Below are 23,302 nucleotides of genomic sequence, written 5' to 3' on the forward strand. Positions count from 1 at the left end.
TTTAGCTCATCACAATACCATAACACTCATGCAAATTATCCGTAAAACCCACGTCATATTTCCCAAATCATGATGTTTTTTCTTTATTTCATAAAGCAATATCAATTGAACCTAAAAACAAGTGGCTATTTAAAATAAAATTCCCTAGAAAAGAAAATTGATAATGTAGTCATAGAAATATTTGTTAGGTATAATTACTATTTGGCACATGAAGTGCCAATCAAAACTCATATCATACAAGTAAATGTCATCGGAAGTGATCTTTTAATATATTTAATTTGTGACGAAAACGATTTTTTGACTAACTTAACATTTTCTCGAATCTAAAATCATCTTTTCATGACATACCCACCACATGTAATCATTTTGTTCAAATTCAGTTAGTTTTGAGTGCAGCATCATTCATCAGACCACACAGCCGCACCAACATTTTTATTATTATAATATCCCCCTAGAAGAACGCAGAAGCAAAAAGAAATTGTGATAATATTATTTCTGAGTCCCTGAAGAAGTTGGTTTTTACATTATTGGGAAGTGAGAGGGTAAGTTTTGTCGTTTTGTTGGGTTTCTAGCTTCTACCTTGGTCTATCACCCATCATCCTCACCTCTGCTTCCTCCACTTTAGTTACATAACAATAATAATAAAAACAACTGGTACTAAAATCCTGACCCCTACTTTTTTTTTTTTTTTTTCTCTTCTCTCTTCTCATATAATAGGGTCCGATCCAATCCCTTCCCACAAACTGTTCCAACTGTCACCGTCGGATACTTCCACATCCACGCAATCTCTACCGTCCCTTCACTCACCCTTCTGCTATGTCTTCCCCTTACCCTCTTTCTTTCATCCTCTCCGATTGGCTGCTTCAGCGGTACGGTTCCGATGCGATTGGCTCGTTCTCAGTGCAAAATTCCTGAATCCTCTTATCTTCATCGTTCTTCGCACTCTCGAATCTTCCTCTTCTGTTATTCTTCCTTTCCCACGCCTCTTTGGCGGCGCCGCTTTCCGCACGTGTAGCATAATCCCTGGACACTCTTTTTCGACCTCAACGGGACCGATCCAAGAATTTTAGATCTACTCAACCGGAGACTGTGCCCGTCATGGAGGATCGGGATGCCCGCCGGATGGCGACTGCTACTAAGCTATCGGATGTGGTTCTGGACTGTGTGATGCCGTACATCCATGACCCCAAGGACAGGGATGCGGTGTCGCAGGTGTGTCACCGGTGGTACGAACTCGACTCGCTCACACGGAAGCACCTCACGATTGCGCTCTGCTACACGACCACGCCTGACCGGCTCCGGAGGCGGTTCCCGCACCTAGAGTCGCTGAAGCTGAAAGGGAAGCCCCGGGCAGCTATGTTCAACCTCATACCGGAGGATTGGGGAGGTTTCGTTACACCGTGGGTTAAAGAGATCTCTCAGTACTTCGATTGCTTGAAGTCACTTCACTTTCGCCGCATGATTGTGACAGATTCTGATCTTCAGGTTCTTGCTTACTCGCGTGGTCACGTACTTCAGGCGCTCAAGCTCGATAAGTGCTCCGGATTCTCCACGGATGGCCTTTATTATATTGGTCGCTTTTGCAGGTGATTTTTCTTTTCTTTTCTTCTTTACTGTGTTTTTGCTGCTTGTCACCTAAATATTGGGCAAATCATTCTGTTTGTTTCTGGTTCTTTTTATTGCTTTCATTACTTTGTTTTGTGTTATTGTTACGAGTAGACTGCTTCCGAAAACCAGTTCATGCTTGTGATTCATGGAGCAGTTTCACGCTTGAGAGTCTGTGTTTTTCATTTAATGTTGGCTGATTTTGGATGGTGGCATTCAAAAAAAGAAATAATTATTTGAACTTGAGTAAATACTTTTACTAGACACTACCACTTATGAGCTTTAGCTCTGTTTACTCTATTTACCAAGTTTGGTGAATTCACGGAAACTATAAAAATGAATGCATATTGGTAGTTTGATGTTTTTTTGGGACTACTACTTGAAAGTGTAATTCTATCATAAGTTTCTATATATAGAATGGTTGTTGATTAAAATCATACCAACCTATTTACAACTTATGTCATTCAAACATAAATTTCTACCTATAGTAAATTTATTGATTTTATTATATATGTAACAATCATATTGGTGATTATTTTTAATTGGTTGATACATTCCTAGTTTGTTGTCTGTATTTCAGACTGTAAATAGAAATTAAACTCTGATATCAGTTCGATTTAGCATATTTGAAGAAACCCTATATTCAGCTTATGAACAAAGAACAAGAATGATAACATAATTAATTTGTGCATCAAAATGGACAATGTTTTAATTGGTGACGTCAGTCAGGTGTTTTAATAATTGAGATAATATTTCTGTTTTGGTTTTATAAATTCTTAATGCTTTATAATGGCATTTTGTAATGGCACGCGTGGTGTCTTAATTGGTTTTTCAAATACTGAAACTTATTCTGCAGTTCATATATTGTTTGGAAAGAAGATTTATTTTTCCTATCCTTTTTCCATAAAATGCTATGTGCCATTTTACTGTATTATTTGTTAGTGGTGAGGAGATGTGAGAGTTACTCCGTCTTTTATGAACTTGAAATGAATTGGCTCATTTAATGCTGCTGGAGTTTCCAACAAGTTCTTATAACCTTATTAATTGATAATTGATGAGTTAGTGTAAAGAAGATGAAGTTTCTTTAAAGAAAAAGAAAAAAAGAACAAGAAGAATATGGCGTTCCTTTAACTTTTGATTAAAACCAGGCATCGATACCTTATAACCTTTGAAGAAGATAATTGCCGAAGTGCTTTGAATCCTTAACTATAATATTCTGAAATAGAATTAAACTTGTATTCTTCCTTTCTTTTAGTCTGGACATAACCCGCATAAGGTTGATGACACATAATTCAACTTCTAATCCCTATTAAATGAAAAGTGTTTTCACATCTAATTATAATACTATAATTATACTTTTTAACCTGTTTATTCTGATGTTACTAACAAGAACTTGCCTCATTTTCCATGTTTGTTTAATTCCAAGTCTATATTCTGTTGCAGATATTAATTACATTATCTCGGTTGTGATTTATTTTTTATTGTAATTAGATATAATTGTTTTTGTAACTTGTTTATTCTGATTTTAATACCTAGAACTTGCCTCATTCCAAGATGCGTTCAATTGCAAGTCTATACTCTTTTGCACTTATTAATTACACTATAAGTTACAATATTCTCCTATCAATACTTATTTTATATATAGAATAAGATTCTGTTAGATGTCAAGAATATAAAAATAGAAATATTTTGTTGGGAAAGAAAGGAAATTGATGATTTTATTGGTTCTAATATAAAGAATATTTTCATTACCAGTATAGATTTTTTCACTCTTTTAATCTCTATAATTTTTTTTAGAAACTATTAAATAAATAAATGCATTTAGTATATTGAAAATGTAGTTTTGAAAATCATAAATCTCGAGAGTAATAGTTAAAGAATTATTGACATAGATTTTTATTTTTTTATTGGGAACTAATGTATTAATAACAAATTTTTAAACTTTTAATAAAATAATTCACTTTTTAGTTCTTTAAGTATTTCTTTTAGAGTGATGACTAACAACCATTCAACATAAACAAATGCCAATACCTTTTTCATGTAAAGTAATATTAAAAAGAAATGTTATCGGAGGATTTAAAAAACTTCAGTCTTTCATTTGACTCGGTTTTATCCAATTTCCTAGTCATTCAAACTAAAGGTATTCATTTAGGAGAAATGGTAACTTGTGGCTAGGCATTGATTTTCCAAGTATGGAACGTATGCCTGTCATTATAAATTTGTGTGGCTCTGACAGTGAAATTTCCTTTTGGCAGGAATTTGAGAATCTTGTTGTTAGAGGAAAGCTCACTTGTTGAGAATGATGGTGACTGGCTCCATCAGCTTGCTTTGAATAATACAGTTCTGGAGACCCTAAATTTTTACTTGACTGATATTGCCAATGTCAGAATCCAGGACCTTGAACTTATAGCCAGAAATTGCCCCAACTTAAACTCAGTGAAAATTACTGATTGTGAAGTATTAGATTTGGTGAACTTCTTCCGGTATGCATCTGCTCTAGAAGAATTTTGTGGAGGTTCCTACAACGAAGAATCAGAGAAGTACGCTGCTATATCATTGCCAGCAAAATTAAGTCGTTTGGGTTTGACATATATTACAAAGAATGAAATGCCCATAGTGTTCCCTTATGCAGCCTTACTGAAAAAATTGGATCTTTTGTATGCAATGCTGGATACAGAGGACCATTGTACGTTAATCCAGAGGTGCCCCAACTTGGAAGTACTTGAGGTAAGTTTCAAACATTCTGTCATTATATTTGCGATGATTGTTTTGGTTGTCTTAATTTCTTTTGACTAGCCTTCCACCTTTAGCCCTCTACCTCTTGATTAATGCTTGATTTAAGTATACTTCACAAGCCCAAACGCTTTACATAGATTAAAGCACACATGACACTGTAAAAATAATAAAATCAGTGAAATAGATACGTAGTTTAAAGTGCACATGAAATTGTAAAATTAATAAAATCAATAAAATGGAAGTGGATATTACTTAGAGACAATAGTTTATATTGAATTAATCAACATTTGAAATATTGATAACCAATTAATAACTGATCCTTATGGGCAGTCAAGGAACGTGATTGGAGACAGAGGATTAGAAGTGCTTGCTCGCTGTTGTAGGAAGCTTAAAAGGCTTCGGATTGAAAGAGGTGACGATGATCAAGGAATGGAGGATGAAGAAGGTGTTGTTTCACAAAGAGGACTAATTGCTTTGTCACATGGCTGTCCAGAGCTGGAATATTTGGCCGTTTATGTATCCGACATTTCAAATGCATCTCTAGAACACATTGGTACTCACTTGAAAAACCTTTGTGATTTTCGCCTTGTCTTGCTTGACCGAGAAGAGAAAATAACTGATTTGCCACTTGACAACGGAGTGAGAGCTTTACTGAGGGGTTGTGATAAGCTCAGAAGATTTGCTCTGTATCTGAGACCTGGGGGCTTGACCGATGTGGGACTGGGTTACATAGGACAATACAGCCCAAACGTGAGATGGATGCTTCTAGGGTATGTAGGAGAGACTGACGAAGGGCTGTTGGAATTCTCTAAGGGCTGCCCCAGTCTGCAGAAGCTTGAAATGAGGGGATGCTCCTTTTTTAGTGAGTATGCACTAGCTGTTGCTGCAACTCAACTAACTTCTCTGAGATACCTATGGGTTCAAGGTTATGGAGCATCTCCTTCTGGGCGTGATCTTTTGGCAATGGCTCGGCCCTATTGGAACATTGAGTTGATTCCTTCTAGACGCGTGGTTGTGAACAATCAACAGGAAGAACCTGTAGTTGTTGAGCATCCGGCTCATATTCTTGCATATTACTCCCTTGCTGGCCCAAGAACAGATTTTCCAGATACTGTTATACCTTTGGATACTGCAACATATGTTGACACTTAAAGTTGTAAATACCATTTTTTTTTTCTTAATCTTTCCCAAGTTTTATTTTTTTGGTTTTCTTCCCTTCAAATCTTTGTTTGTACTTTGTAAGTGGTTGACAGTGTTTTAGTTTAGAGGGTTTCAATTTTCTCTGTAATTCCTAGACGATAGCCTTGTAATAAGCTCGTGTTCTTGGCTTCCTATAAACTCTTGCAGAAGGTAGTTCCCTTTCCACTGAAGATGCTCAATTTTGTGAATATAAAGCATGGGATTGTTTCTATTTCTTACTGTCTCTACCTTCTCATTTTGTAATCTTGCTTAAGTTTTCTATCGTCCTGTCAACTGAGGGATTCAATTTTCGTTGAGCTTCCCAAATTATTTTTCCATACTGATACAAATTGAATTAATTTAATACAAAAATTTGTACATCTCACCGCCTCTTGCAAATTTGTTTTCTTTTCCTTAATAAGCACAAATAAACGAGTTTACTGTACACTGTCTTCACTGTATTTTTTAATTTTAGCCGCACTGCCCACTATCATTTTACTAAAAAGATATAATACTAATGAAATTAATAACATTTTTTTATCTAAATAGGTCACTAAAATAACATTTTTTTCATTAAAATAAATCATGGACTGTAATATCACTTATTAAATTTATCTAATTAATGAATCTTCGATTTTATAAATACTCTACTTTTTTTTTTTCATTTTTATCTAATACGAGACACAAATCCTATCATTTTTTTAAAATAAAAATATCTTTTTCAGACCCCAACTTGCAGTCAGGGAGCTGTCACTTTTGTGACCACTACACCATGAATACTGTCCAATCACCGTTGTATGGAAAAAAGGAGCAGTTGTGGGTTGAAAAATAAAAAACCTGTTGTTCAAAGTGCCGTATTTAATTTACAATTTTAATGGGCTAAATTTGTAATAAAATGATTAAGTTTCTTTCATGAAAATACAGATGATTTGAACAAGTATACAGTAAAAAGAAATAATAATAATAAAAAAAAACCCTTTTACGTATTACAACATACATTACTTTTGGGTGCTTCATCATACATCTCCAAGCATTTCATCCTGCACTTTCAAACTTTAATAAAATTCCAATTTTAACCCTAATTAAAAATGTATTTTAATTTTTAAAATCTGTTTAATCTTTAAAGGTGGTCAAAGATTCCACTGCAGCAGATTGAATTTTAGAGAGAGAGAGAAAGTGTGATCATATTGAATTTCAGAGAGAGAGAGAGAGAGAGTGTGATTTTTATGCATCGGAATTCACTCTCAAAACACCATTATCTTTCCCAGCATCCTTCCTCTCACAGCACCATTACCCAGCATCCATCATCTCCTTTCTCAAGCTTTTTTACTCTCTTTTCTCCTTCTCAAAGACTACAGTCAGAGAACACAACCTAAAATTTATATTTTTCCAGCACAGCAGCCACCACTGTCATCCTCGCAAGCAAGCTTTTTTTTTTTCTGCAACGGAGGTACAAAAACACTGGACTCACACTGGATTCTTCAGATTTGATTTTTCCTTTCTTTGTTATCTTGTGCACACTCTCATTTTAACATTTTAGTTTCTTCTTTGCTGTGTGTTTCCCAGTGTTTCCCAGACTCATCTTTTTCTTCCTCCAATTTTCTTTGCGGTTCAAACCTTCCAGGTTGGTTCATGGTTTTAATTTTTTTTTTGCTGCTTTTTGCATTTTTCTAGCATGTCTATAGACTAGATATATAAATTGGATGATTAAAAATTTTTTAAATTTGTCCGATTTCGTTTATCTATCCACGTTTCACTGATCCGAAACGCGATAGGCATGTATCGGATATGGGGAACCGATACAGCCAGCATCGGCTCTCAATATCCGATGTAGGCTGTATGGGTTTCCCATATCCAATACATGCCTAATGCGTTTTTTTTTTAATTTTGTTTTACGATTTTATTTTATTTATTTTTGGTTGTTTTTATTTGAAATGAATTGTTTGATTTAAAATATTTTATTATTTAATTGTTTTTTAAATAATTTATTATTTAATTGTTTTATTTTAAATAGTTTATTATTTGATTGTTTCTTTCATGAAAATACAGATGATTTGAACAAGTATACAGTAAAAAGAAATAATAAAAAAAAAAAAACCCTTTTACGTATTACAACATACATTACTTTTTTGAGCATTACAAGACTTTAATCTCATATATACAATGACAAACAAATAGACACAACTTCCGTCAAATGCAAAAGCAAAATCGAAATAAAAACTTCATCATAAAAATCATAAAAGCCCATCTACATTTGATGAAGACCTATCTATCACTATAAGGGTTTTCTTCCTGCACTCCATTCTTTTCTTCCTCTACCCTCAACTTTACCTTTCCTTCCCATTTTGTTCTTACAACAAATTATATATTAAATAATTAAATAAATATTATTTCAAAATATAGTCCACACAAATAAAATTAGAATTTCAAAAAATATTATTTTATTTATTTATTTTTTGTATTGGCATACAAAGGACAATTGGTTATTAGCTATATAACTCAATTAATTTTAATATTTTTCTTTCATATCAATCAAATAAAATAATAAACTTTTGACTTATGTTTTACTCACTTTCCCTTTACTCATAAGTTCATCTTTTACTCAGTTCCCCTTCATTTATTTCTCTTTCCATGCTCACACCAGTCCAAAAGATAGTGTATTTAGATTTGATGACTAATTATTTGTAAAAAATTGAAAAGTAATACAAATATAAAATCAAGATCAAAATTATGAAAAACAAAGTGGAAAATGAATGCTAAAATTTTTACTACAAGGTATACAAATTTCCAAAGAAAATAAATATAACAATATTAACCTTTCTCTTTCCCTAATCGATTGGATATAAACAATAATAAAATACTTATTAAGGTAATTGATTGCTTAATCTTAGCTAATAAATTACATTAATAAATATTTTAATGTTATTTGTTTTAGATTATGAATAAAAGTAATGTTTTTAAAAACTAATAGTGGAAACACACTTTTTTTTATATGACAATAAAATGTAATAAAATTATTATTATTATTATTATTATAAAATTAAATATAAATATTTTTTATAATTTTATTATAAATAATTTTCATTTATTTTGTATGAAGTTTTATAATTTAATTTTTTTTAAGTTTTAGAAAATGGTTAAATAAAAATAACGATTAAATTTTGAAAAAAGTTATTTAAAGAGTAAAATTAATAAAATACTTATCTTAATTTTAAAAAAAATAGTCAAAGAATAAAATTAGAAAATAAATTTGTTGATAAAGAAAAGAAAAATATTTTTAATACATAAATATAGATCTCGATAAGAACATGTTTATGATTATCTGGATAATAAAATATTTGGTTTCTTAAGTTTTCCATTGAGGGTATTTAATTATTTTTTTAGATTTTAACTCAAAACTTATATTCCTATCACATTTAATAGTTTCATATCATTTAAAAATTGATGTCAAGTATAATTTAAATATTTTTTTTCCTTTCATATTTTGAGATATCTTTTAAAGAAAAAACCATAATCATGAGATTTTAAAATAAATAATATCTCAAATGAATGATGATTATTTCTAATGATATAACTCGACATAATAATATAAATTCTTAACAATACGATATGAGAGTTTATATTTAACTCAATGTGACATTACATCACTCTTGCATTTTATTTTATGTTTAAGTTATATTAATTAATTTTTATGTTTTAAGTTATATTAATTAATATGAGATGTCTAATAAATCGATTTGGGAAAGTGACAAAGTTTTAGAATTAGTAAAAAGAGAAGTTGAAAGTATATAGATTTTTTTTTAGAAGATAGGGCGTACGAAAGAACTTTATAACTACTTTCGTTGGCATTGCTCTAAACAATAAGAACTGAAGATGCAATAGATATAGTAATTTGCTTTCAAGAAGGTTTCTTCATATAAAAGGAAGATTTTTTTTTTTTTTTTTTAACATGTTGAATTAATTAAGTTGCCAACCTATGGATACAAAATAATTTTTTGGTCGACAACAATGACATCAACATCATAATGTTGTGAGGGTAAAATAGTGTTACCACTTTATACCGATAAAAATGATAAAAGTCCTAAAAAGTAAGATTAAAAAAAGGAAATAAAATTTAAACTAATTACCAAAAATATTTTATATAAGTTTTCTTAATTTAAATATAATTTAATTATAATCAATAAAAAAAATCAAATAAGGTGATATTAGATATTACTATAAACTTTAATATTTGAGTTATACTCACATTCGAAAGTTCATTAATAATTTGTTATTATCTTATTTGAAACAAAAAATAGAGAGAGGACCTCCTTATCTAGCCCCTCTACCACAAGAAAAGTAATTAATCAAACTTTAATTAACTACATAGAAATAGGAAGAAATTGTAAATAACTCTTTCCTCTACACCTCCCTATTTTCATCTTGCATCTCCAAAATTACTTTAATACATATTCACTTACACACTCTTTCAGTAACATTAATAGAAATTAATGATGGTATTAACAATTATTTTCTTTTTCACCAATCAATTAAGAGAATTTAGCATGTATACCTTCACCCTCACATATTCGAAACACACTGAAACATATTCACATTTTATTATGTTTTTCTTTAGTTTATTCTTGTTTCTGGTTGTGTTGCTTGTGGTCCTGTTAGTTGGTTGTTAGGGGTGATGGTCCCGTTGAGATAGTTGTTTGTTGGTTTTAATATTAATATGTGTTAAGTTTTTAAGTTTTATTTAATTTTGAATAAGTAATTTGTTTTTTATTTAGTATTTAGTTTATAATAAAAACTTTGTTATTTTGTATTTATTACATTAATTTTTTTATGTGTTAATTTTTTTAACTTTTGATTTAATTTATAATATGTTTGTATTTGGTAATTTTTATTTAAATTTTAAAATATTTTATTATTTTTTATTTGTTATTTATTACTTCATTTGTGACATGTAATAATATTTTTAGATTTTAATTTAATTGATAATATGTTAATTTTTTGTAATTTTAATATATTGATATTAATTTTTGTTATTTATTTAATTTTTTAATTTATGTAGTAATGTTTATACTATATGTTTTTTATTTATTAAATAAAGTTTAATATGTTAAGCTGTTTTTTAGTAGTTAAATTATAATATGTTAATGTTTATCATACATTTTATTTAATATTATAAGACGGATAACTACCCATTTAAATTAGTTGATTCTCAAATAAATTCGAGTTTCGTGTTTAACTTTTGTTCTTTTGTAAATGAAGTGGCTGAGGTTGATTACATAAATAAGTTTTTCACTGATCAAATATTCTCCTCACATGACGATTTAATTGATTGGATTCGAAAGATTGCATTTGACCTTGGATTTGTAATTGTCATTATAAGATCTGATACAACAACAGGTGAAGTTGGAAGAAAGACATTTATTTTGTTAGGTTGTGAAAGGAGTGGAAAATATAGGAAGTTTAAACCAGATGTTCAGTTCAGTGTGTCCGGCACAAGAAAATGTGAGTGTCCATTTAGGTTAAGGGGTAAACCTAAAAGAAAGGGTTGGATCTTAACTTTTATGTGTGGCTATCACAACCATGAATTAACACAGAGTTTGGTTGGTCATCCTTTCGTTGGGAGGTTAAATGCTGATGAATACTCAATTCTTGTTTACATGACTAAGAGTCAAGTAAAACCTTCAAATATTCTTTTTACTATCAAAGAACATAATGATGATAATGTCACAACTATAAAGCAAATATATACCGCGTGATACACATACAAACGATCTTTGAGAGGGTTGAGAACTGAAATGCAATAGTTGATGATGATGCTAGATAGAGATAAATATATCAAATGGAGTAGATCTTTGGACGATTTCGACGTGGTTAGTGACCTGTTTTGGACACATCCGATTCAGTGCACTTATTGAATTCGTTTAACATAGTTTTTTTTTATGGATACCACGTACAGGACAAACAAATATCGTTTTCCCTTGCTTGAGATAGTTGGGGTCACATCAACTGGTTTGACATTCACAGCCGCCCTTGCGTTGCTTTCAAGTGAACGCCAAAATAATTTCACTTGGGCATTGGAAAGGTTCAAAGGATTATTTATAACATCAGAGGGTGGTCCACGTGTTGTTGTCACTAATAGAGACCTTGCTTTGATGAATGCCATTGGTAATGTATTTCCATAGACATATTAGATGCTTTGTACCTTCCACATTATAATAAATGTTAAAGCCAAATGCAAGATGTTAGTGGATGATGTTGAGGCATGGGATGTCTTGTTGGAAGTGTGACAAAATGTGATGGATTGTGACAATTAGTCAATGTTCGGAGCTTATGTTAATCGTCTTCAGTATGCCTTTGCTGCATAGCATCTATGTTTTGAATATGAGAACCATACTTGGATCATTCCATGCAATAGCCTTATGATACATTCCAAAGTGTTTTAGTTTTTTACCATGGAAGATGACCTTCGTCTCTCGTTGATCCTACAAAACAACACAAAATTATATAACAAAAAATAAATAAATTAACCAACTAAGGAAAAATTATGAATGCAACGTGATCGGTGTAGTTAGTAAGCAAGGAGGTGTCCTGTAGACCTCTTGGGAATCCACCTTATTCATCTTGTTCTTTATGAACACCCTCCTACTCAACATAGTCGTCCTCAGCATACTCGTGTTGAATACCCTCGTCATACTTGTGTTGAATACCCTCACCATGCTGCCCATGCTCCTCAATCACGTCCACGTGACTTTCTTGAACGCGTCTTTTACTAACAGATGTCACAGGTGTTCTCCTTTAAGAATGTGACAAAAATGAAAACTCATCACGAGAAAAAGAAGTCTCATCGTGATAAAATGACGCATATTTCATTTTAACCATCTCTGTTTTATATGACAAAAATATAAAAATTAATTATAAATTAATATTAAAATAACAAATCATTAAAAATATTACAGTTTGCATAACAAACAAATAAAAAAAATATAAATAAAGAAATTATTACATAATAATAAATATTTAAATAATTATCAATTCTAAAAAAGCCGTTACAAATTAAAAAATCATAAGAAAAAGCAAATAGTCGACAAATAATAAATATAATTACATAATATATCATATTTCAATTAATAATAAATAGAATAAAACATTACAGATTCAACAATATATAAACAAATAAATAAAAAATATAAATTTTTAAAAAAATTTAAATAATTACAAAATAAATAATACGTAAATAAATAAAAAATATAAAACATATTACAAATTCAAAATAAATAATACGTAAATTACATAATATATAATATTTAAATACATACAAATAAATATATAATAAATTGTTCATTTCAAACATATTAAAAATAAAAAATAAAATCATTAATTAATAAATAATTAATAAAATCAACAAAACCAATAAAACCATTAATTAATAAAATTAATAAAATATATAAATAACAAACAAAGAAATATTTTTAACAATTTTAACTAAATAAATAACAAACACTACGTAAATTATTTTTAAATATTACAAAAATTACAAATTTAAAATAACGAATTTAACAAAACTAAAATAATTGCATAATATATAAAATTTAAATAAATACAAATAAATATATATCAATTTATGCATTTCAAACATATTTTAAAATATTACAATATATAAATATATAATAAAACTTAAAAACTAAACAAATTAATATTAAAATAATATTAAAATAAGAAAAAAACAATCAACATATGCACATCTATCTCCAAATTCAGCGGGGGCTTATGCAGCCTTGGAATTTTGGTGAGGCTATAACCGGCGTTCGAACGTCGGAGAGATCTTAACCGTAATTTGAACTTCAGTTAAGGTCTTTGAGTCTCGATTCATGCCATTAAACCACAGATCCAACCATCTAGTAACAACGATTCAATCCTATTTGTACAATTCAATCATATACTTTAATCTAATTTCTACTGTAATCTATATATACGTGCAACAATATTGAAATGTCAATTGATATTATTAAAAGCCTTGGATATATCAATATTGATGGCTACATGTACCATCATCTTTAAATTTTTAGATAAAAGATTAATAACTTAAAAAATAATACAAATACAATATTTAACACTTCTCTTTAATGAAACCATTTTAATTAGATAAAATAATCCTACTAGTAATCCCAGCAAACCTATCTTAAAATTTTTTTATAATAATTTTGAAACAAAAATAACAAATGTTATAGGATGAAAATTAGTTATGCTCCATTAAGATTAGGAATAAGAAAAACTATATTCGAATTCATATATTAGAAAGGAAGGATCTAATTCTAGTGAAATAATTATTAAAAACTTTAGAAACATCAATACCAACAAAGTCATATAAAATAGGAGTGCTATCATTGTTGAAAAGAATCGCGTGTTTTACTTCATCAAAATAAGAGCATTTAATAAAAAATTATTCATAAGTGACTAGAGAAATCAACAAAAGGAAATTACATAGAAATACTATAAACATAAGTAATAATAATAATAATAAATAAAATAGTTAAATATGTTTTTAGTTCATATATTTTGGGACGATTTTTGTTTTAGTCCATTTTCAAACTAAAGTACAATTTAGTCTTTCAATTATAAAAAACTCTGATTTTAGTCATTTTTACAAATTTTTTTAACTTTATTTGTTTTTTAGTCATTTGAAACGTGCTTGAAAAAACAAATAAAATTAAAAAAAAATTAGTAAAAAGGACTAAAACCAAAGTTTTTTAGGGTTGAAGGACTAAATTGTACTTTAATTTATGAACTAAAACCAAAATCGCCCCAAAACATAGGAACTAAAAACATATTTAACCCTAAATAAAATATAAATAAATATATAAAATAAAATAAAATCTCCAGGCATATTTTTAATTATATTGTCATTAAAAACATAATCGAAACATTTCACAACTAATGAAAACCGATCCAATTTAAACATCCTCGTGCGTGCTATACTGATGATTCTTTTCATGTTTTGTTTGTTAGAAGCTATTTTTTTTGTCTTTATCCTTGATTCATGTTAAATTTGGAATTTCCATTTTAAATAATAAAATACGATCTTTTAAGAGGGAAAATATATTTATAATTTTCTTTCCACCGGGACAAAACTCCAATTAAGCATTATAGTTTAATAAGATTATATTTATAAAGTTTTGTGGATTATGACACATGCATGATGCAATTTGGTAGACTGTATAAAATATTTCATTCTACAAAGATTTCTAAGTTTAAAATAAATTTAAATTATTTTTGGTATTACATTATTATTTAAGACTTTTGTGGGTGGGACTTATCTTCGTCAAAGTATATTTATTCGGTGTTGGATGTCAAACACTTAACTAATTATTATAATCATATAATAATATACACAACTTGACACATATTTTGATTCTCAAACAGTTATTAGTAGAACCGTGTGAATCTTATCCTTATATTTTTTTTTATTACATAATAGTTAATATTGATAATTAAATTTTATTAATTTTTAAACTATAGAGATTCATATGTGTCAATACATCTTCCACGAAATTACATATGTCCCTTTGAATCATTATCTTCTCACTTTCTATTTTAATTAGCTTATATTATCCTTTCAACTATTACTTGATTATGTACAAAAATAGATCAAGTATAGTAAGTTCAATGAATTTAACTATTATAGGAGTAATAATTTTATTATTTTACTAAATATTGTATTCTATGAAAAAAAATACTTTTTGTTGAAAATAATTAAACTAAATTGCTCTTATTTGCTAGTTGGTTTATAGGATCTTACAGTTATTTTAATTTATATTTCTAGGAATCAATTCCGTAAAAATGACTACCTCAAAAATATGTTATAATTTTTGTTTTATGCATATATGCCATGTTATTTCCTTTTATAGGTAGTGACAGACACTTGGAAGAAATGACGTAGAATCTATCGGTATAACTTTAAGTTATTATTAAAAAAAGTTAAGAATATTTTGGAATTAAAAACTCCTAGTACCACTAATATTTGAAGAAAATAAAGAAAAAAGAAAGAAAGATTTCTAATCTAAACTCTGGAATAGAGATATATATGCTTATTCTCATGAAGACTGATGAATATAGTCCTTCCAGAACTTGAAGAACCCAATCTGCAATTATAGTCCAAGGTCGGTTGCTTTATTCCTCGTAATAGTTTCGCTTAATATTTTTTTATTTAATAATTTCATTTCATGTACTAAAGTTAAATTATTGTAAAGAAATAAACAGAGGAAGAAAAGTAGATTTAAGGGTTCCATGGAATAATTTTTTCTAATAACTTTTTTAGAAGAAATTATGTGATAGTTTGTGATCGATCTATTTTAAATATATAAACTAATAAAACAGTGATACATAATTTATTATCAAAGAGTTGTTAAAAAAATTTGTTAACATATCATAATTTTATACTTATAGTATGAGGAAAAAAGAAAATGTATTTCTAACAATTTTTTTTACAACTTTTTTATAATAGTTTATGTGACCGTTTGTGATTGGTCATTTCAAATATAAAAACCAATAAAATAGTGATATATTTATTAAAAAGTTGTTAAAATATCAAGGGAAGAAAAATGTGTTGATAGTGTATGGGGGAGTAGAAGGAAAAAAATTCTTTAAGAACTCTTTTTTGATAATGCATATGTGATAGTTTGTGATTGATTAGTTTCAAATATTTTTTTAAAATAAATTTAAATACGAATGAAATGATAACATATATCCTATTATAAAAAAGTTGTTAAAACATCAGTAGAATATGCTATGCGGTTCTCAAGCAAAACAAAGAATAAAAATAAAGCATGATGCTTGGAGAGACTAGCAAAAGAAAGAACAACGCAAACGCAAAAGTGATGCCACCAGCGAAAAAGAGATTGGCGAGCACAGAAATATCAGAGAAAAGGGAGAGGCTGATTGGCCCAGAATCAAAATAAATAAAAGCTCACTGTGATAATGTGAACAGCATTGGTGCATGCTTACGTGAATCTGCCTATTTATATTCTCACCCAATCAAGCATGCGATTCTGCCAAAGTGGAATGCAAACTCGGATTCGACTGCTAAAGTGATCATGCTAATCAAAGATGGTCAACTTGCAAGTGCTCAAATGAATTACCACATCAGCAAACGGAAATCTATTATCTTATGATTTTGAGTTGAAGATGGTATTAATATTTTATCTGGATTAAATTCAGGTCTTACCAGTATTATTTCTTTCATGGAATTTGATGCTGGAAAGATCTATCGAGCAGTTACACAATATTTTTACTATTTCATTTTCAAAGGCACTAGAGGTTACAATATCTTATTTTTTGTGCTATACTCTTTGACTGGTGTCACTATGCAGTTCAATTTATAGCTTGTTGGATAAGGATGAAAGGTTCTGACATTTGAACCCATGTTAATTAATCAGCGTGTGATGATAGAATTCAATTATTAGTGATGTTTGTTGCTTTTGAGAAATAGCATGCCTGAATGGTACATCATATGATTGGGTCTCCAAAGAAATAGACATGATCACTGTGACTAAAAAGATAAAGAGGAAAACTTCAGAAGAAGTCCATTCCAAATTCAGTTTTAGGATGTTCAATAACCATGAACTAAGTAGCTAGCTAGCTTCAGGTCATCTACATTAATCCTACAGAACAATGATGTAATGCAGTGGAGTTTTTCTCATCAGGGTTGTCTGTGACTAGAGTGCATGAATACCGAAAATAGCTTCATTATTGAAGTCTCTGGGAGGCATGCCGAAACCTGGAACTTTTACCTTGGCATAAGCCTCGTGTAAAGCACAGTCATAGAGATCCTGGCCTTGCATTTTCAGGGCCATGGAAGTGATATCAGATGAAGACGACACAAACAAGTTGTCTCTGTTTGGGTTGAAAACCATGAGTGATCCATCATTGCAGTGGCTGGTCCAGTCCAACTGCACTTTTGACATACTATTCAGCTTCTGCTGCGGTGTAATCATGGGCGACACGTTAAATAAAGGAGACTTGATCTTATCCGATGCACAAGTTTCTGTAAGATTAACAGTGGTTATATCATGGATGCTGGGTCTCCTTTTATCTTTTCCTCCAGAAACCTTTTGCCTTATGTAGTACTTCTGTGCATGGCTAGCAACTTGGGTGGGAGTCTTTGTCACCACGAAATTCCGAGAAATATTTCTCCAGTCCCCTTTACCATACTTGAGAAGTCCCATCAGAAAACGTCTGCAATTCAAAAACGACAGAGATTGAAATACCTCAAAAAGTACAACAGCAGAAGATTTCAAATTTCAATCAATAACAAGTGTATACAGGAAACAAGTAGAGCAACTCAAGATTATGATGTTTAAATTGGTGAAACTCACCTGTGTTCCTCTTCAGTCCAGGGGACCCCTTTCTTTCTCTCTTGATCAGAACCTCTGACAGCTGCAGGCCTTCTTCTGCATCCATCATAGTTGTGGTTGTGAACAAGCTCAAAGGTGAAAGAAGAGGCAAGATAACCAGGAATTGGAACACGCCCTGCTTCAATTTCACTCACATCTTCTTCCAGTTCCCTATATTGCTTGATCACATCGAACACAGTCTTCCCAGGGATCATGGCTGCCACCTTGAACCATCTATCTGGGGTGTCCTTGTCGTATATAGCAAGGGCACTTTCAAACTTCTTGTTATCCTCCCTACTCCATTCTGTGCTTTGGCTCTCTTCCACAAACCAATTTGAATCTGGCATAAAACAAGGAGGGTACAGGGTTTCCAATTCCATACCTCAAACCACAAGCATACAAAAGCTTTAGTTCAATTAAGTCCCTAAAGAGATGGAACTGGAGAGGAACTCCAAAGGGGTGCTCGTAAAACACAGGAGAGAAACACAAACAAGAAGAAATTATAGAGCTTTGAATCACTAGGTGCTCAGATTTCAGAATATTTTGCGCGTATGATCAAGATAAAGTTGAGAATCTACAAAAGCCATACCTTTTAGATTCGTACAAAATCTTGGAAAAATCATGCTGTACAAGAATTTTGGTGTGAGAGTATGACGAATTCTGAAACTAAAACAACTTAGATGTTGCTCTCTTGTGGATGAAACCAGGAATAAGGTAGAACCTCTCACCCCCACCAAAGAAAATGAGGTTTTTCTAAGGTGATCCTACAAAGGTGAGGTCCACGGTAAGAGAGAAAAGTTTGAGAACCTAAGAGGAAGAGGGTGCATAAAGCTACGATCCAATAAAGAAAAGAGAGACTATTTACAATCAACCATGGAAAAGTTGGAAACAGGTTCTCTTTGTCGTTTCTTGGTGACCAAGCAAACTTTAAAACCTAATGCATGTATCAAACACATACATGTACATATATACAGTGGAAACTGAGAGAGTAGGAATCAGGGTATCCAACGAGATAGGGAATAAGATTTGGATTTCTTAGCGGTTGTGTAGTCACTTTAAAGCAAAGATTGGAAAGAATTCAAGGGTTTTTGTTAAAATTGGGATTAAGTGTCACACTGGCTACTTCTTATTTCCATTCTAATTACATTCTCAAAAAAGGTTTAAATATAAGTAAGGATTAAAATAATAAAATAGACAAACTTTTTTTAGCGGAAAGGTACAATTCCCTCTAGATAAAAATAATATTTTCTATTTTGACATTTAATAGTTTTGTCATATCGTTTATAAACTATTTTTTACTTATAAATTATGTACGATTTTCAGATATATGTTAAAACATTCATATAAAGTATAAAATTTAAGAATCAAACCATTTTGTTCGTGTAAGCATGTCAAATTAATTTATAATTTAATTTATCAAATAAGAACAAAATCTATAGAAGCATAAGACTATAACTTTCTCAATCTACTCTGAAAATATAGATGATGAGAATTCTACTATGACATACATAGCCATTGCTTGCTTACTATCAATAATTAAAATATATTATAATGCATAGTATGTGGTGTCATATTAAAGTTGCGCTTGTAGCTCAGTGGATAGAGCGTCTGTTTCCTAAGCAGAAGGTCGTAGGTTCGACCCCTACCTGGCGCGTCCTTTTTTCTTTTGTTGTCTTGTACTATCAAAGCAAAAGCTGCCAACATAACTACCAATATATCCAACCATGGCAAGCCTAGCACAGTTGAAGAAAAAGATGGTGCTTCTGAACATACCAGAAAAAAATAATATGAAAATTCTTCTAGAAAAGCCATTTGAACAATTTGAAGTTTCATCAAAGCACATTCATCACATTTTATGAACCTAAACTGACAATAGAACAAATAAAAGCGCTGAATTATCTACAGCAAGTATTTTATTGATCTCTGCTACGAATCCAACTTCACAAACTGCCATAAACAACTTGATGTGTTCCCCTTGGGCGTTAACATCACCTCTCCAGTGTAATATTGTACAGTCTCGTTGTCTCTCAGATTGCAAATTTCGTTCCTTTTACTTGATAAACTTTAGCACTTTGGAAGGTCGTTGGGAGGTGGAAACGAGGACTCGCCGGGATCGTTGCCGTTGTCTACTATGAATGCCATCTTAAGTCCCCATGTTGTGTGTACTTCTAAGTGGCAATGAAGGAACCAAACACCTTCACAGTTCACACATTATAAACATCAATTTAGTCAACATGAACTACATGTTGATCATAAAGTTTAATTTTCACGTACGGTAATTGTGATAGATTTTACAAATATCAACAAACTCACTGTACATAGAATTATTTCTGATTGATAGATACTGTAATTATACATAATAATTGCATGGAAAATTTTTGAAGAACAAACAAACACACATAGAAAGTGATTAGTAACTACCTGGGTTATCTGCCCTGAATCTGATTGCTGCCCATCCACCATTGGGTACCCCAATGGTGTTTCTCTCAACTGGGTCAACAAGATTAAAGGTTAATGGATCCTTCTCTGGATCAAAGTTCCCTAGCCCCTGCCCTACAACAAAGAAATTGTAGCCATGCAAATGAAAGGGGTGATTTTCTGGAGCTATCATCGCAGTGCCCTGGAGAATAATTTCAACAGTTGAATTGAAATTCAATCTGTACAGTCTTGTGCCATTGTTGGTCTGAATATTAACCGGTTGAGTACCAGTATAATTAAAAACAATAGGAGGGTATGCAGGGAAATCATCTGTGAAAACACCCCTGACGTTGTAGTAATGTGCTTCAAGAAGTGATGTTGTCGGCAACAAAAAGGTGATGTTGTTAATAGCAGAGACAAGCCTGCTCCCGGTGAGACACGTGTCGCATGGATTAAGGCCAACGGTTATGGCAAAGAAAAGGGAGTGGTCAACGGTTAATGGAACTCTTGCAGGGTATTCTTTGGTGTTAAGGCTTCTAAGGGAATCGATGAAGTGAGTTGTTATAGGAGTTGCATTCAGTGCAGGAATGGTGGTTAGAGTTGTTGTGGGATAAGGTGGTGTGGTTTTGTACCGAAGTGTAGCAATGGAAGTAACGTTGTCAAAGCCTATGGGGGCATCCATGAATGGAGTAACTGCTATTAAGTACTTGCCAACACCTTGGTCGGCGGATAATAGGACATTGGTGGTTTGGCCAGGGCTCATGAATATCGTGTCTGTCTCAAAAGGTTTAACGTAGGATGCATCTGCTTCAACCACTGTTAGCTTGTGCCCCGCAATTTTGAAGAAGAGTTCATCGTTCAAGGCAGCGTTTATAATCCGCAGAAGATAGGTCTTGCCACTTTCGACATGTAGAGTGTAACCTGCACAGTTTGATTAAGCTCTGTATTTCACCATCTGTCAAAACATCTACAAACTTTTTCTCTCTTTTTGTATTTTTACTTTAGCTATAACATGATTGATGCTATGGATAGTTTTAGTTTTTCTAAATTTCAATATTATGAAGACTTTTACAACAATTCACACACTATTTTAGCCATTTACTTAATAGTAGCGGATATCATTGTTGTTAATATTAAATTATTGAAAAATAAATAGTTAGTCTATAATATCAGTACCCCTAGAATTGCAACCGGGAAGTGGTCCCGTATGACCATTGATGGTATGAGCATCTGATATGTTGGGTGGCAGACCAGAACTTTCAGCCTGATTCAGCACTGCTTCAACGTCTGATTTCCACCATTCACCTGTAAATCATACAAAACAATATAAAGTGCAAGTGATCAAGATTAATTTTACTTTCTACATTTTATCCTATCATGAAACTTACCAAGAATGATTATCTTTTCTTTATCTGGTTTGGGAAATGGATAAGAAATGCCTCGTTTAGGTAATATGACAATGGCACCATAGACTGTGGCTCTTAGCCAAGTGATGTGTGCATGCCAGAGAAGTGTGCCTCTTTGACCTGTGATGGTGAAGTTGTAGAGAAAGCTCTGCCCTGGCTGAATCGGACATTGAGTGACATATGCTGGCCCATCAGACCATCCACTTCGAAGCTGTTTGATTCCATGCCTGTCACGGTTCAAAATTTATGATGCAGTAAATTTTTCTATTGCCAAATTTCTAAGTTTCAGGCTGTTAGGTGTAAAAATTCTCACCAGTGGATTGTAATATTGTACTTAACATGGTTAGTGACCCTTACAAGTACAGTATCATCTTCCCTTGCATAGAGAGTTGGCCCTGGACATTGTCCATTGACTGTGACAAATGATTTCGTGGAGCAAAGCTTTGTGGTATTCTTCAAGATCACCTGTCACATTGGCCAACATTAACTGCTCAAATGGCTAGCTAATCATGATTTATGATATTATTTTTATAGTAAGAGTAGAACTTTCAGTAATTTTCACTTGTGTTTGACACTGTCACACAGGAAGTACTTACACTAAACTTGTAATGACGCACCAAGGATTGAACAAATGGTGAGAATGAAAGAGCCACCAGAAATATTGTCAGAAGGCGTGACTCCATTCACTTGAGAAGTTAATGTTTTTGTGTGTTTCTTCAATTCTTCCTTGGCCCTTGTTAGTCTCCTTTCTTTTGAATACCAACACATGACCAAGCAACCTTATAATGGAACAATCTATGATGCTATGTCGTTTTACAAGTGGTAGGTGGCTATAAAATAGTGCTGGTCATGTATTTTAAGCGTTACAAAGTTTTCTTGCATGCTACACAATGTCACCCTTAGTTGTCCACTTCGATGTAAGACATTTTATGCAATTTTCAGCCGACAGAAACCCTTCTGAGTTGAAAAATACTTCTCAGCTGCAAATGCTTTTCTTTTTCTTATTATAAAAAGCATGTTTTATAAATTTTCTTACCCATCTTTTTCCCATGTTGAAGGTCTAATCCTCTCTTCCAGAAGATACACCATGCACTGTTGAATTGCAGCAGCGGGTAATGATTCATTAATTCACATTTAGAGAGAGACTTCAACATGTCATCAACATGAAATTTTTATGGTTGGGCTATGATTTTCAGCTCATCCACTTCACCCTTGATTGGATGTTTCAAAGGTTAAGGAGAACACAGAAAATTACACGCACTATCCTGTGCTATCAGAACCAACTAAATGATTCAAATGGCGCATCTTTTTCAATGTGGTTTTTATGATTCTTTGTCAAAAGATGCTGCTTTTGTACTTCATTAAAATAAATTCCGCTGCCAAGATGTTCAAATCTCACATTTTTTTCGTTGTTAAATAATGCTCAATCCTTCTCAACTGAAGATTTTGATTCATCAGCACTGCTGAAAAGTTTATCTTCATACCTCACATATTTGGTAATCAATTCACGGTTAAGGGCTTTTAACTGTTTTCTTGTATAGATTTGAAATGCCACCTCCTTTCTAACTATTA

General features: G+C 31.5%; 3 protein-coding genes and 1 non-coding gene across 5 annotated transcripts; 2 read left to right on the forward strand and 2 right to left on the reverse strand.

Annotated features, from left to right (window-relative positions):
- Positions 1-678: 678 nt before the first annotated feature.
- Positions 679-5,752, forward strand: LOC106765080 (coronatine-insensitive protein 1). Its single transcript, XM_014649577.2, has 3 exons — positions 679-1,586; positions 3,861-4,332; positions 4,672-5,752. The coding sequence occupies exons 1-3, from the start codon at positions 1,099-1,101 to the stop codon at positions 5,491-5,493; spliced, it is 1,782 nt and encodes a 593-aa protein (XP_014505063.1). The 5' UTR covers positions 679-1,098; the 3' UTR covers positions 5,494-5,752.
- An 11,252-nt stretch (positions 5,753-17,004) lies between these two features.
- LOC106765297 (transcription factor DIVARICATA) lies at positions 17,005-18,845 on the reverse strand. Of its 2 annotated transcripts, none has more exons than XM_014649871.2 (3): positions 18,496-18,845; positions 17,889-18,288; positions 17,005-17,748 (listed from the first exon to the last, which is right to left on the reverse strand). In XM_014649871.2, exons 1-3 carry the CDS (start codon positions 18,527-18,529, stop codon positions 17,229-17,231), a joined length of 954 nt encoding a protein of 317 aa, XP_014505357.1. In that variant the 5' UTR covers positions 18,530-18,845; the 3' UTR covers positions 17,005-17,228. The 2 variants fall into 2 exon arrangements, with proteins under 2 accessions (XP_014505357.1, XP_014505358.1); XM_014649872.2 differs by having other exon boundaries at positions 17,889-18,246; positions 18,496-18,844.
- A 631-nt stretch (positions 18,846-19,476) lies between these two features.
- On the reverse strand, positions 19,477-22,468 carry LOC106763884 (laccase-4). Its single transcript, XM_014648056.1, has 6 exons — positions 22,327-22,468; positions 22,044-22,195; positions 21,713-21,957; positions 21,501-21,629; positions 20,328-21,245; positions 19,477-20,101 (listed from the first exon to the last, which is right to left on the reverse strand). The coding sequence occupies exons 1-6, from the start codon at positions 22,411-22,413 to the stop codon at positions 19,971-19,973; spliced, it is 1,662 nt and encodes a 553-aa protein (XP_014503542.1). The 5' UTR covers positions 22,414-22,468; the 3' UTR covers positions 19,477-19,970.
- Positions 19,488-19,560, forward strand: TRNAR-CCU. The gene has a single exon. It is a non-coding gene; the product is annotated as a tRNA-Arg (tRNA).
- Positions 22,469-23,302: the final 834 nt, after the last annotated feature.

This window comes from Vigna radiata, chromosome 6 (assembly GCF_000741045.1).
Source record: "Vigna radiata var. radiata cultivar VC1973A chromosome 6, Vradiata_ver6, whole genome shotgun sequence".
NCBI lineage: Eukaryota > Viridiplantae > Streptophyta > Magnoliopsida > Fabales > Fabaceae > Vigna > Vigna radiata.